Source organism: Schistocerca cancellata, chromosome 1, assembly GCF_023864275.1.
Source record: "Schistocerca cancellata isolate TAMUIC-IGC-003103 chromosome 1, iqSchCanc2.1, whole genome shotgun sequence".
Classification (NCBI taxonomy): domain Eukaryota; kingdom Metazoa; phylum Arthropoda; class Insecta; order Orthoptera; family Acrididae; genus Schistocerca; species Schistocerca cancellata.
The window spans coordinates 547,034,151-547,050,840 of NC_064626.1; the positions used below are offsets into that span (position 1 = coordinate 547,034,151).

Genomic DNA, 16,690 nt, shown 5'->3' on the forward strand with positions numbered 1-16,690 from the left:
AGCACTGATGACGCAGTTAAGTTTGAAGCACTGCGTAGTTCATGAAGTATTTTGAATGCTACTTAATATATCCCGTAGAGTGCCACGAAATCTTAGCGGTTTAGACAAGGATGAACATTATATCCTAATGGCGTTATGAGAAATCGCTTGACAGCCACATACCAGGTGCATTCAAGTTCTAAGGCCTCCGATTTTTTTTCTAATTAACTACTCACCCGAAATCGATGAAACTGGCGTTACTTCTCGACGTAATCGCCCTGCAGACGTACACATTTTTCACAACGCTGACGCCATGATTACATGGCAGCGGCGAAGGCTTCTTTAGGAGTCTGTTTTGCCCACTGGTAAATCGCCGAGGCAATAGCAGCACGGCTGGTGAATGTGCGGCCACGGAGAGTGTCTTTCATTGTTGGAAAAAGCCAAAAGTCACTAGGAACCAGGCCAGGTGAGTAGGGAGCATGAGGAATAACTTCAAAGTTGTTATCACGAAGAAACTGTTGCGTAACATTAGCTCGATGTGCGGGTGCGTTGTCTTGGTGAAACAGCACACGTGCAGCCCTTCCCGGACGTTTTTGTTGGAGTGCAGGAAGGAATTTGTTCTTCAAAACATTTTCGTAGGATGCACCTGTTACCGTAGTGCCCTTTGGAACACAATGGGTAAGGATTACGCCCTCGCTGTCCCAGAACATGGACACCATTTTTTCAGCACTGGCGGTTACCCGAAATTTTTTTGGTGGCGGTGAATCTGTGTGCTTCCATTGAGCTGACTGGCGCTTTGTTTCTGGATTGAAAAATGGCATCCACGTCTCATCCATTGTCACAACCGACAAAAAGAAAGTCCCATTCATGCTGTCGTTGCGCGTCAACATTGCTTGGCAACATGCCACATGGGCAGCCATGTGGTCGTCCGTCAGCATTTGTGGCACCCACCTGGATGACACTTTTCGCATTTTCAGGTCGTCATGCACGATTGTGTGCACAGAACCCACAGAAATGCCAACTCTGGAGGCGATCTGTTCAACAGTCATTCAGCGATCCCCAAAACAATTCTCTCCACTTTCTCGATCATGTCGTCAGACCGGCTTGTGTGAGCCCGAGGTTGTTTCGGTTTGTTGTCACACGATGTTCTGCCTTCATTAAACTGTCGCACCCATGAACGCACTTTCGACACATCCATAACTCCATCACCACATGTCTCCAACTGTCGATGAATTTCAATAGGCTGCACACCGCGCAAATTTAGAAAACGAATAATTGCACGCTGTTCAAGTAAGGAAAACGTCGCCATTTTAAGTATTTAAAACAGTTCTCATTCTCGCCGCTGGCGGTAAAATTCCATCTGCCGTACGGTGCTGCCATCTCTGGGACGTATTGACAATGAACGCGGCCTCATTTTAAAACAATTCGCATGTTTTTTTTAGGCCTTAGAACTTGAATGCACCTCATATATCGCTGTCTGCATACCTTCCCATAGTTATTTACATTGCAGTGAAGTTACAGATGTAATTGCTGTAGTGATTAGAAAGATACCGTATTTTAGGAGCCTATGCGAACTCCATAGTCAAGAGTATGTTTTTTTACGTTTGACAATACGTCAGTTGTTGGGGGCGACCTGAGAATTTCATTATTCTTGTAGACTCAAGAATGCCAAGATCGCTAGCAATTCCTTTTATTATTATTATGGCCGGTTTCGACAGATTTACGCTATTATCCGATATTGTAACAGTATCAAATGCAGGTGCTTGTCACTACGTGACTCATTAGTGTAACAAGCATGTGCATCTAATATTGTTGCATGATCCAATGATGACAGCATAGATCTGTCGAAACCCGTCATAGTAATGAAAAAATTTCTAGCGACCTTGGAGAACTTGGTTCTTCAAGAATAATGTGACAGTATGTACGGCTTAGAACTTTACCGAGTCAAGTATCACGCCTCGCTGACAGCGTAATCTATCCAGGAGATACACCGGTGTAGGGGGCAATGTACAGTATTAACGCATTCGTACACATGTCGTGCCTCTTACTTCCACGGCTGGTATCACGTCCTCGCAACCCTGTGCTTGGATAACGAATACTGGCCTGAAAGGAAAACGACTCCTTAGGGACAAGCAGGCTATTATACCACACATTTGCCATCTGCCTGGCACTTTATTTATTGTTGTACAGTACTTCTTTCGCAGCTCTGAGAATAATCAACGGAATTTCTCAAATCTCATCAATATTCTTTATTATTGTTGAAGCTGATTAGTTAAGATTTCGACGTACAGCGATTTTCATTTCCGTCTATGAGCACTTCGGACACGCTATCTTCGATCTCCAAGAGTGGCTAAGTAGGTGGCGACACCGCTAAGATAAGAACAGACTGCCGGTGACGAACACACATTTATCTCCAACCACTTCGTTTATCGACCGCTACATAGCCGAAAGCCAAATCAGTATCTACTAAAAAACAATTGATAAAAGTGAGAGATCATTATCAGTTGATCGATATTAAGTGCGGAGAATAAAGCGCCACTTTTATCCTTTGAATGAATCAAACTGATATTTGGTTCGCATACGTCACAGTAGAAACTCCCAGAAAACTATCTTGCTGTGGTCTCTCTTCCTCTGTAAGAGAATGGCGCCAGTATAGTAAATTAAGTGCGGAAGGTGAGGTAAAGGACTTCTTAAAACAAAATTAGAAATAGTGAACTTTAGATACGCATCGTCGGGACACAGGACTGAAATTTCAGTTACTGTAATCCATTCTTGATGAACGGATGTTCCACCTGAAGTAGTAGAATTTACATAGGTTGTTCTGACAGTACTTTCTTCTTACTGGCTTCATTTCTGTTTCTACTCTCAAATATATCTCTACCATGTTAGATACACTACTGGTTTAGTTTTCCTTTCTTTTGTATACTGATGAGGCTTTAAGTATATCGCAGTAAATACGACTTTTCGTAGAAGACACAGACCCTGTAACAAATTGTATCGTTTTGTAAGAAAGAGTAAGATAGTAAACAGACTTTGCGAAGGAGGTCGTTAGCGATGCAGCGCCATCCGTGAGGAATCTGTAGTAGTGTCGTCGGAGACGAAGTTCGTCGATGACGTTCAGGAAAAAACTGGCATTGTTACCGTAATAAGGATTTAAGAAACGCTTTTCGAAAGTAACAACCTTAATCGCTGTGCCTCTTTGCTCAGTGGCTGAAATAGGATTGCAAAACCTATTTTAATGAAATCCTGAACTACTGGAAGTCCACTGCAGCAGTCAAAATTTTATGTTACTGCACCAACGGTTCTGAATCTTAATTAGAACACTACAAAAGACATCACAAATTTACTGTGAGTATGGTATGAGTATGGTATCTACCACATATTGTATGTAAAAGACGACGGAAGTACTTTCGAAATCCTGTGGAACACTCCCTTGAGGGTCACGATATTTTCCCAACATTTCCGCGTGGGAAATGCAGTAAGGCGCCAGTTAATGGCAACCTAGAGAATTGCGATAATTCAATATTTATTAGTTTTTATGTGTCTGCTGCTGTGAATGTTATAGCTTGCTGCAGTCTACACACTAATATTTGCTGGTGCAATGTATTATGAACACCAAAGTTCATAAACACACCTCTTGCAGTGGAGAGCGAGAATTCTGTTCGAGATCACAGACCTACCTTGTGTTAACACTTTTTGGATCGAAGTTTAACAAAAATATTGTCCTAAGCAGTTGGTTTTCCGTTTTAGTTAGTCCAACAACCCATTCACAACGAGGAAAAAAAATGTTCTGTTTACATTTAGCAAACATGACAGCACATGCTTACTACTTACAAGCTACTTGTTTACGAAATTACAATTCATTATGACTTTGCCTGCGTTGATCAAAACGATCTTCCACATGAAATGAAAACTAAGGAAACATCAGAGGAACGATAAAAGAGAACTTGGATTCTCTGAAATCATGATATCTAAGAAGGATCAACTCAGAGAGAGAGAGAGAGAGAGAGAGAGAGAGAGAGAGAGAGAGAGAGAGAGAGAGAGAGATCCCACAACACTTGCAGACTGCTACAGAAGGATAGTCAATCGCCGCGTGACGTATCAAAAGTACACACATTTATGAAAAGCTACAGTGCTTGTGACAACAATTGCCTCTTTATGTGACAATTATAGTCGTACGGCATTACGTGAAATCGACCGTACACCAGCCACATGAAAGTATATTAAAGAAACAGAGATCGGAAAAGGGCTGAAGAAAATAGCGTCCTGATAACCTCGCTTCAGCAGTGTCAAATCAATTCTCGCTTGTATTCAGCTCAAGGTAAACAAGGGCGGTGCGGTACTTCGGTACGGCGCTTCTTACCCCGTGGAGGTCGTGGGAAGGCATTCTTCTCATTCATACTTAGTGCTCAGAGACTCCGCTATTTTATCTGTTCCGTTAGACTGAAATTTTATCGATACTGATGTTTAACTGTGCACAATTCCGCGAACATCCGACTGAAACAATTATGATTGCAGATAATTTAAATTTCTAAACAGTCTAAAATGTTAAGTAAGGACATTGAAACAAGTAATTCACTTCCTGTGGCGGTACGAGCCGCGACCTTTGTAATATCACTGAATCCTGCAGATAAATTCAGACTCCGAAAGCTCCTGCAAACATGGGGCCGTTTGTCAGACGAGTCATAGCTGTCTGAATATTATGTACAGCAAATTATTTCCATCGATAACACTATCGTCTCACCTTGGAAGAAGGGCAGGTAAATGACTCCGTGTGCTTTTGTGACGTTACAATTTATAAGAAAGTTGCAGAGTCTTATCTTTATGTCACTAGTCTCAGCTTTCCATTCATCCTGTAGTCAAAACAGTTTAAATAAAACGTGGCGATCTTAATGGCCTATCAAGCTGAAGCATGCGGCTGATACATGGTTCCGGGAGTTTTACCTTAACCCTTTCAGACCGGAATTCTTTTCTGGAGGAAAGAAATTTTTGTATTTACGTGGCAATGCACTTAGGTGATTTTTTAAAAATGATATTAGAGGCAAGATTTATACAAAAATATGTACCCGTTTTCAAAACATACTTTGTTCACTTGCCTTCATTTTGCCGACTAAAATGACCAATTACTAAATCTTCTCTATTGTAACAAATAGTAAAATGGACAATAATAACCATGCAAAAAAACAATATTCAGTTATACACTGGACTATAGCGAACCAACCAAATCACTGTATTCTGGCGATCACTAGCTGCTGCGCAGTGCTACATTGACTTTCTGATGTACCCAACAGCACTTGCGCGTGATGAAAAGGCTGCACATTCAGAAATGTGTACTTCAAGGTTTCCATTGGGAAGAAGTAACTTCTGTTGCAGCTAAGACACGGTAAAAGTTAATGTATACAATTGTAGCTAGAGAGTCAAATTATTAATGTTTTGTATTACCTGACGCATTGAGAGCTGAAGAGCACAACCAGGCTTATAGCAGAAGAATTATTTTTCAATAACTTTGACACCGGTAATCATTGTCCTGTAATTTCATTCATGAAGTTGGCAGCCCTAGTTAATCATTTTAAGGTAACACCGCACCACATATTTACAGAACGGACTATATTCCAGAAATATAACTTTTGTGTTACGGCTCAATCAGTGGTGGTGGTGGTGGTGGTGGTGACGAGGATACAGACAATGTTAAAGTAATGATCGCCGTATTTATGTTTACAGAATAGTAATACCTGCTTCAGTTCTTATACCTGTCCTATTTTCCAACAGGAATTGTAGACTCAGAAAGACCAGACGGCAGTTATAAGAGTCGTGCGGCATGAAACGGAAGCAGTGGCTGAGAAGGGAGTGCGACAGCATTGTAGCCTATCCTCTATGTTATTCATACTGTACTCTGAGCAAGCAGTAAAGGAAACCAAAGAAAAATTTGGAGTACGATTGAAGTCCGAAATCTGCGACTTGCGATGACATGTCACAAACAGCAAAGCACAGGGAAGGGCAATAGAAGCAGAACAAGGTAATGGAATGTAGTCCAGTTAAATCATGTGATGCTAAGGGAAGTATATTATTAAACTGCACTTAAAGTGGATAAGTTTTGCTATTTGGGCAGCAAAATAACTGATGTGGCCGAAGTAGAGGGGATATGAAATGTTGACGCAATGGCACGAAAAGCGTTTCTGAAGACTGTTTGTTAACATGGAACATAGATTTAAGATTTTCTGAAAGTATTTGCCTTGTGCTGAAGTGAGACGTGGACGATGAACAACTTAGGCAAGGCGAGAATGTAAACTTTTTAATGTTGTGCTGCAGAACAATGCTGAAGTTTAGATAGGTAGATCATATAACCAATGTGGAGGTACTTACTACAACTGGGAAGACATGAAATCTGTGGCACTAAGTCATCATGGGAACACACATTTAACTCTGGAAGGAAGTGTGGGGGGGTAAAAATTTCAGACGGAGACTAAGAGATTAATGCGAAGGGAGATTCAGGAGGATGTAAGTTGCACTAGTTATTGATTGAAAAGAGCAGCAGCAGCAGCAGCAGCAGCAGCAGCAGCGACGACGACGACGACGACGACGACGACGACGACGACGACGACGTTCCAATAACTGAAAACTTAAATTCTCTTCATCTATACTTTAATTCTGTGGTCAGAAAATGTGTTCTGGAAACTGGAACAATCTCCTGAATCGTTGAAAACACAAGAAATTACACTATTTTATCGCGTGATTAGGAGATACTAATTTGTTAACAAGCTGCTGCGGTATTTGTATCACAGAAGCCGTGTACAAATACTAAGAACTTCTAACACACAGCCAGTTAATTACTAGGCATCAGGTACTCTGCCCTAGCTACTAGTTAAAGTGGCGCAGCGTTACCGTATAACGCACGAGACAACTGCCCAATACAGTAGAGGTAGCCCCGTGTCCTCAACTACAGAATCTGTATGGATTTGTTTCTATGAAATACGCACTACCCCAGTAAACCCATCTTAGAAGCTTAGTTTTTAAAAGGTTTTCATTTTAAATGGTCCTCTTGATATATCAAATCATCTCTTGAATGATTAAATATGAAATTCCTTAGCAAACCCCATCTCGCGACTTCTTATGGACACAATTCCTCAACCGATGGCGCACGTTCATGTAGTATACGTAGCGCCTGTTACGAACCGGACATTCGACTTTAACCGCTTCGCCGAAGATTATGTAGACAGAATCTTGAAATTACAACTAAGGGACAAACTATTTCATGGACCATTAATAAAGAGAAACAATGGTGCTTTTATTGTAAGCAATGGAGCCGCGCACGAGTTATATGGCTTTTCTGCGGACAACATGTGTAGTCATTCGAGACGTTCGGGCTCGACTGCTGCAGCGGACCAAGTACCTGTCTGTTCGAAAACCTCTCCGGCGTGACTCATCGCAACTGGAACGCTGCAGGCGCCACTGTTCCGTGAAGCTACCAACGGCCCACTCCCCACCAGGATACGACCGGATCAAAGCACCGTGAAGCAGAACCACAGCTCTAGCACTCGAGAAAACCAAATTTCAAACAAAAATTTCTTGCACAGCATCTCGCAAATTAAAATACTTTCTTTAGCTTTCATTATATTTTACTATTAATAAGTTCGGAAGTACCAAATCAAAAATTTATGCGAGACTAGCTTTTTCTCGCAGCGAGGACTACACTTTATGCGGGAAGAGGAGGGGTTGCTTCGATTGCTTAGTGGAAAGGTTCCCGCCCGCGGAAAACGCGAAATTTACGTTTCAGACGTGTCCAGGTACAAATTTTCAGCGTCGATTCAGACATTCACAGTTTGAACTATGTCGAATTTCGAAAGCTACTTAAGATACCTTCTTCCTGTTACAGTAGATGGTAAGTTCTATACGAAACACACACACACACACACACACACACACACACACACACACACACACACACACACACACAACACACACACACACACTTGTGAACCGATATTGCAAAGTTGACTAACAATACGTAAACTTATCTCGTGATGCCACGAATTATTGAGATATTTGACTTCAATGTAAGATACTTTCGTTTTTGGGGCTAAAAGGAGTCATACAGCAAGTAAAAAGCAACCTGTGCAATGGTTTGTCTTTACATTAATTACAAAGTCACTTAGGTCAATCTGTAACGTACTGTTGGCGAGGAAGACAAGGTAAAATGAAGGTTTGAGTAGTTGCGAATTTAGTACTTGGTGCCCGTAGTACCGCTGGAGTACTTACGGAGGGAAAATACGAAGGGGAAGTAGCTTATGATATCAGGGATTTTACTCTGCGGTAATGGGACGACGACGTCTTGGAACTAGGGCAACCTACAGTAGCTAAGTCATAGGTGACTATTAGAGGCAAGAAGTGCTTTAATATAGTTTAGCTGTCTTGTGGAAAGAAGGACGACATGAAATTGGGAAAATAAAAGTTTGACTTCCAATTCTCTCTCTAAGAGCAGCCAGTTTCTTCCTACCTTTAAGGCTTTCATCTGCAAGACACTGCACCTCCAGGCTATAGTCCCAGGCCTCCAAGGAGCACAGGCTTTCAGGACTGCTGAAGTCCTCGTTGTCCATCATTGCGCACAGTCTGCCGCACTTCCTGTCTCAACTACGTAACGATGCCGTCCATGACTCGACACACAGTCCCGGCAAACTCTTCTACAGTTGCTGAGCGAGTGCGACAACGCAAGTCGAGCAACTACCATCCATCCGTCCACGGCGACATAATTCCACGCATCCCACGGCCGAGGAACACTCTAGTTCCTCGACACTGCGCCTCTACATGAGTGCGAAGCTCACGCTCAGCGGAACTACGAAACACGGTGAGCACACTCGGGCATACCTGTTGCGGGCACGGCAGCTACTGGTGAACGGCTGGCTTTCGTTAACCGTCCAAAGGTCCTCCAGCCCGGCCGCCTCGCAGCTCGCTTCCCCCACCCACTCCACAGCTCCCCTCCCACTACTCCTACTCCGTCGGTGCCACCTGGCGCCGGCGAGGCCTGCGGCAGATACGAGCAGAGCAGAGCAGAGCATTCCATCTAGCCCGCCAGGTATTTTACGCACGAGGCAAAGGCGGACAGTTGGCTCTTACAGATTGTTTACGTATCACTTTGTACAGTTCTGGTTTCATAAATACCGATTACATTAGATTAGTACTTGTTCCATAGATCATGAATACGACACTTCGTAATGATGTGGAACGTGTCAGGTTAATAAAAGGTGTGTCTACAAGATATTACATTACACAAAATATTACATGACTTTTTAATTTTTTTGTGAGGGTTGGGGAAATGACCCACTTACCATATCCAAAAATTTATCTAGTGAGTAGGAGGAGTTGCCATTAAGAAATTCTTTTAATTTCCTTTTAAATGCTATATGGCTATCTGTCAGACTTTTGATGCTACTAGGTAGGTGACCAAACACTTTTGTGGCAGCATAATTTACCCCCTTCTGAGCCAAAGTTAGATTTAACCTTGAGTAGTGAAGATCATCGTTTATCATAGTGTTGTAGCCATGTACACTGCTATTACTTTTGAATTCGTTCGGATTGTTAGTAACAAAGATATCTAGCTCTAAATAAGTGTCTGCAGGATGATCTTGGATGAGCTCCAGCAATTATTCTGATTACACACTTTTGTGCAATGAACACTCTTTTACTCAATGATGAGTTACCCCAGAATATGATGCCATACAAAAGCAGAGAAAGAAAATAGGTGTGGCAAGCTAATTTACTCAGATGTATATCGCCAAAATTTGCATTGGCCCTAATAGCATAAGTAGCTGAACTCAAACGTTTCAGCAGATCCTCAGTGTGTTTTTTCCAGTTCGACCCCTCATCAATGCATACACCTAGAAATTTTGAGTATCATACCTTAGCTACCGATTTCTGATCAAAGTCTACATTTATTAATGGTGTCATTCCATTTACTGCGTGGAACTGTATATACTGTGTTTTGTCAAAGTTTAATGAGAGCCCATTTGCAGAGAACCACTTAATGATTTTCTGAAAAACATCGTTTACAATTTCACCAGTTAATTCTTGTCTGTTGGGTGCAATAGCTATACTTGTATCATCGGCAAAGAGTACCAGCTTTGCATCTTCCTGAATATAGAATGGCAAGTCATTAATACATATTAAGAACAGCAGAGGACCCAAGACCGAACCTTGCGTCACCCCATTCTTGATTGTTCCTCAGTTTGAGAAATCACCAGTTTTTTGTATATTATGTGAACTGCTTATTTCAACTTGTGAGCGGCATTTGGTGTGTCTTATATTGGAATGCAAAGCTGAATACAAATTGAAAAAAATTCTGTAGGTTCTTAAAAATTGATATTATCCAGTTAGGTAACCTTGTGTTGTGCTACATTTTGTAACTTCCCCACTATGTATTTCTGTATGACATGTAGCCCGAAATTATCTCCTGCTCTATAAACGGCTACATATTACCAAAACTACGTATCCACAAACTGTCATCCGACTTAAACTCTTTTGCTAACCTTTGACTAAACAGAACCTAATTTGTATTAAGCTTTAACTGGTCTCAATACAACTCTTTTTTTATCAAATGCGCACCAGAAGTATATTACTTGGCGCTAATCAAGATTTACACTTACTTCCCGTCTTAACAACATCGTTGCTAATTTCTGGAAAGCACAAGAGCAAGCAGGCAGCGACTAAGCCAGATTATTATTATTATTATTGACTTTTTTTTTCTCAGACTTAAGTCTGGTTAAAAATGGAACGTGACGCGGACCTCGGTCAAGTGTGACTTCCTTGTAACTGTATGGTATATGTTATATTGCATTTAGGAACTTTCGGGTAATTGAACATGTATCAATAATTACAGACTTTTGTAGTTGTATATATATATGTTTGGATGTAGCTGTATTGCATTGATGTACTGGTGAATATTGTGAGGTATGACTCCTGTAGTTGATAGTATAATTGGGATAATGTCGACTTTATCCTGATGCCACATGTCCTTGACTTCCTCAGCCAGTTGGATGTATTTTTCAATTTTTTCTCCTGTTTTCTTCTGTATATTTGTTGTGTTGGGTATGGATATTTCAATTAGTTGCGTTAATTTCTTCTTTTTATTGGTGAGTATGATGTCAGGTTTGTTATGTGGTGTTGTTTTATCTGTTATAATCGTTCTGTTCCAGTATAATTTGTATTCATCATTCTCCAGTACATTTTGTGGTGTGTACTTGTATGTGGGAACGTGTTGTTTTATTAGTTTATGTTTTATGGCAAGTTGTTGATGTATTATTTTTGCTACATTGTCATGTCTTCTGGGGTATTCTGTATTTGCTAGTATTGTACATCCGCTTGTGATGTGATCTACTGTTTCTATTTGTTGTTTGCAAAGTCTGCATTTATCTGTTGTGGTGTTGGGATCTTTAATAATATGCTTGCTGTAATATCTGGTGTTTATTGTTTGATCCTGTATTGCAATCATGAATCCTTCCGTCTCACTGTATATATTGCCTTTTCTTAGCCATGTGTTGGATGCGTCTTGATCTATGTGTGGCTGTGTTAGATGATACGGGTGCTTGCCGTGTAGTGTTTTCTTTTTCCAATTTACTTTCTTTGTATCTGTTGATGTTATGTGATCTAAAGGGTTGTAGAAGTGGTTATGAAATTGCAATGGTGTAGCTGATGTATTTATATGAGTGATTGCTTTGTGTATTTTGCTAGTTTCTGCTCGTTCTAGAAAGAATTTTCTTAAATTGTCTACCTGTCCATAATGTAGGTTTTTTATATCTATAAATCCCCTTCCACCTTCCTTTCTGCTTAATGTGAATCTTTCTGTTGCTGAATGTATGTGATGTATTCTATATTTGTGGCATTGTGATCGTGTAAGTGTATTGAGTGCTTCTAGGTCTGTGTCACTCCATTTCACTACTCCAAATGAGTAGGTCAATACTGGTATAGCATAAGTATTTATAGCTTTTGTCTTGTTTCTTGCTGTCAGTTCTGTTTTCAGTATTTTTGTTAGTCTTTGTCTATATTTTTCTTTTAGTTCTTCTTTAATATTTGTATTATCTATTCCTATTTTTTGTCTGTATCCTAGGTATTTATAGGCATCTGTTTTTTCCATCGCTTCTATGCAGTCGCTGTGGTTATCCAATATGTAATCTTCTTGTTTAGTGTGTTTGCCCTTGACTATGCTATTTTTCTTACATTTGTCTGTTCCAAAAGCCATATTTATATCATTGCTGAATACTTCTGTTATCTTTAGTAATTGGTTGAGTTGTTGATTTGTTGCTGCCAGTAGTTTTAGATCATCCATGTATAGCAAATGTGTGATTTTGTGTGGGTATGTTCCAGTAATATTGTATCCATAATTTGTATTATTTAGCATGTTGGATAGTGGGTTCAGAGCAAGACAGAACCAGAAAGGACTTAATGAGTCTCCTTGGTATATTCCACGCTTAATCTGTATTGGCTGTGATGTGATGTTATCTGAATTTGTTTGGATATTAAGTGTGGTTTTCCAGTTTTTCATTACTGTGTTTAGAAACTGTATCAATTTAGGATCTACTTTGTATATTTCCAAAATCTGTAGTAACCATGAGTGGGGTACACTATCAAAGGCTTTTTGGTAATCAATGTATGCGTAGTGTAGGGACCTTTGTTTAGTTTTCGCTTGATATGTCACCTCTGTATCTATTATCAGTTGCTCTTTACATCCTCGTGCTCCTTTGCAGCAGCCTTTTTGTTCTTCATTTATAATTTTGTTCTGTGTTGTATGTGTCATTAATTTCTGTGTGATGACTGAAGTTAATATTTTGTATATTGTTGGTAGGCATGTTATGGGGCGATATTTAGCTGGGTTTGCTGTGTCTGCTTGATCTTTAGGTTTCAGATATTATTATATTATATTATATTATATTATATTATATTATATTATATTATATTATATTATATTATATTATATTATATTATATTATATTATATTATATTATATTATATTATATTATATTATATTATATTATATTATATTATATTATATTATATTATATTATATTATATTATATTATATTATATTATATTATTATTATTATATTATATTATTATTATTATTATTATTATTATTATTATGAAATAAAGTTTCCAGACAGTATTCAAACTGCTGCATACCATATGGTGATAATGTGTAATGTGTAATGACAATCCACCTTTGAACAGTAGGATGGGGAGAGGAACTATTCTATGTAATGATATTGCAAGACAAAGATTTTTGAATCAAATACGTATTTAAAAAGATAGTAAAACTATGCATGCCCCCCTCTCTCTCTCCCCCCCTCTCTCACCCTCCCCCCCTCCCACTCCCCACCCGCGCACAGACGCGCGCGCCTGAAAAATACTATGCTTATCTAAGTTAACAATGATTTAACAAGGGCATACTGTTAACATAGAACCATACAAACCAATCAGCTTAATCAGTTGATGTGTTAATGCATGACTCAAGGAAGTCGTGTTGTCTTTCTATCAGCTCTGACCAAGTTCACAAAGTTAACTAGCTGACAATCATTCCGACAAACTAGTTGAGCAGTGCTGCAAACTCGCCTCGGACCAATTCTCTTTAAAAATTGTTCAAAATTTATGTTCTTCTCGCCTTTCAGTGTATGTATATGCTCATCCTTGCTGTTCTTTCCAATAAATATTTCTTCCTGTAACAGATACAACAGTAAGTCAACAGAGTAAAACTGAATACGTCTCTCTCTCGCGCGCACATCGATAACTTACGAAAATCAAAATGGCATGCCCACCTTACAATTTCAATTAGTTTAACGCCCATATTCGGCTATGGCATATTTCGCGATAACTTATCTCTAAAAAAAAGTTCACGTTGTACAATGAGTGTGAAGTGAGAATGTTATGCAATATTCACCCACAAGCACCTTTAAGAGGTGATTGAAGAGTTAAAATGCTTCCCCGCACGATCAGAACAAATTCTCTCATAAAATCTGATGTAATTACGAGTATCTGTAACCCGCCTCCTAACACAGGTCGCTAACGCACGCGTATGCGGTGGCACTCGGCCCGGAGGTAAACCGATTCGAATCATGGTGGATGAAATTTTCACTGCCAGTATTTGGCCGACCAGGGAAGGGAGAGGTACCGGGTACAGTTTGTGATCACCAGTCTTTGCGCCGATGTCTTTGATCAAACTCCAAGACCTCTCCGCAGTGTCTCATGAGGAGAGGGCATGTGGCACTGCTAATGGTGATCCGTCGGTTCAGCTCTGCGGCCCCCTTCGCGTTTTTCGAGAGAAATAGGTTAGATGCCGGCACCAGGTTTCATCTTCTCCCTTCCCTTCACCCATAACACGAATCCAAACGTAAAAGCACCCCTCCTAGTCTTTCACACGACACACCCACTTCATAAGAGGTTTAAATCACCTCCACTAGGACCTTGCCAGGATTTCTGCGTCTGCTGTCCCTACGCTCACCTCTTGAGTATGGTTCTGTTCTGATCACGAGTTTCGTATTCCTTTAGACTGTAATTGTTCATTTACAGAATTACAAGAAGAAACAGTGTTCTATTACAGTTTCCGAGCAGAGAAAGGAGTGAATAATATCGCCAGATCTCATCTCTTTTCTTCCGACAATCGGAAAACTAGATAAAACGTTTATAAACATTTCCAGAAATTACTGCAACCAACCGCCTTTAGTGGGGGTGAAGTTTTTATTTTCGCATTACCACTTTGAAGTCACCTATCGGCTTATCAGACGGTACGGTTGTTATGTATTCGATGGCATTCCATGCGATGAGGCATTTTGCGAGAATGTAAATTTATTTGTTCGTATGTGATGATGTGGCTGGAATGCAACCTGGAAACCACCCAGGCATAGCTGTACCATCGGATGAGTTTCTACGTAACTTTTAACTGGTAATGGGGGAAATAAAGTGTACTATCACAAAGATAACTGACTGCAGTCACTTCTGAGAACTTTTGCCCATCACAGTCACAGGATTCCATATCCTACCGAGATAAAAGCTTTAAAAGCCTTTATTCTGGGCAAATCTTTTTCCACCGGTAAATTATTTACAGGCTTGTAGCATTTAAACTTTTTTGTATTTGGTAGTGAATTACATGTTATCCACTGGTTACATGAACAATTTTATATGGTTAGCACGCAGCTATAATCAAGTACAGTATGTGCTATGTTGAATAGCCTGTAAATTGACTCAGCACGTCGTTGTCACTGTAATGACCTATGGAATGTGAAACTAACTGAAATTCATGTTCCTAACTGTTTCTTATTTAAAGTGTAACCATGATTTACGTTGCTCGTGACTGATTGTGTATTATAATTCGCAACCAGCTATACACTCCACATAATACTTTTACGTTGTAGCTCATTAATGCTAAAAGAAAAGCCGAAAGGGAGGAAAGCTTTGACACTGCCGTCCCCTCTTCGAGTTCATTAACGATAGCCCCCAGGAAATCGACTGTTGTCCCGTCGAAATACGGTGCTAGAATTCGTTAGGACGTCAGGAAATAATGTGAAACTCCGGACGGGATTTCCAACATCTCATTTCAAGTGCTAGTCTTGTCAGCTTGTATTTCATAAATTTGTCCCACTGTGTTCCTAGTTTTACAGCAGTCCTTCATTACGAAAACTGTAGCATACTGACAACGTAGAAAAGACTTAATTCACTTAAGAGAAGCATTCTTGTAGACGTAGCTGTTAACTCTCCGCTTTTACAGAGATCTTCCGGCTAGAATACTGGTTAATAACGGTACGGATAAACGAAATGCAGTAAGAAACCACCTCGCAGACACTAAATGGTATTTGGGAGGACGATGCAACGCTGTAACATGTCTCCCGAGTGTTGGTGTAACACGCAGGATGGAATTTTAAGGGCCATACGGGAAGTAGGACGGTATGACGCAACATGGGCCAGCTGTTGGGAACTCGTTGGTCGGCGCCTCGGGCGTAGCGCTTCTTCTCAAGACCTGTCTGTGGAGGCAGCCGTGTTGTGAGGCGTCCTTGCTGCCGCTGGACAACCTTCCAGCTGAGGCCAGCGTCTGTCCAGCAAGTCAGCAGGAATGTCGGCAACAGCCTCACGCGCATTCCTGCCTCTATAGTTCCGGGTGACCTTCCGCCACAAGCAGTGGCAGTACAGTAGATTCAGTAACTGCTATTTTATTTGCAAAACAGTAATACCTGCTTTACTTTTTTACTTTATGTTCCAATAAGCGAACACTTACTTTCATCCGCCTATACTTTAATTCCGTCAGAACGCCCTTTTTGTTTTGTTTGTCGATGTCGTCGTCGGTTTAGTCCTAAGACTTGTTTGTTGCAGCTTTCCATGTTAACCTAATCTGTTCAAGTCTCTTCATCTGAGTAACTACTGCAAGCTACATTAATTCGAAACTGCTTACCATATTTATCCCTGGGTATCCCTCTAGAATTTTTAGCCTTCAGATGTCACTCCAATACTAAATAGATGATTTTTTATGTCTCAGCATGTGTGTTATCAACAGAGACCACCTATTAGTCACGTTGTGCCACAAATTTATTTTATCCCCACTTTTATTCAATTTTTTCCATTAGTTATTCTTTTATACCATCACATCAAAAACTTCTCTTTTTCTCTTGTCCTCATTGCTTACCGTCTCGATTCATTTCTATAGAAGGCTACTCTCCAGACACGTATCTTCTGAAATGAC

The 16,690-nt window shown here is 40.3% G+C and overlaps 1 protein-coding gene across 4 annotated transcripts in view; it reads right to left on the reverse strand.

The window, feature by feature from the left end:
• Nucleotides 1-16,690, reverse strand: part of LOC126180007 (cerebellar degeneration-related protein 2) — a 457,053-nt gene that overhangs the window by 81,790 nt on the left and 358,573 nt on the right. The window contains exon 1 of one of the 4 annotated variants that reach the window (XM_049924658.1): nucleotides 8,474-8,869. The exons of the other annotated variants lie outside the window; for them this stretch is intronic. Within the exon in view, the coding sequence (XP_049780615.1) occupies nucleotides 8,474-8,576 (103 nt within the window). The 5' untranslated portion in view covers nucleotides 8,577-8,869. Of the gene's footprint in view, nucleotides 1-8,473; nucleotides 8,870-16,690 lie in introns of those variants that run through there. 4 annotated transcript variants of the gene reach the window in all.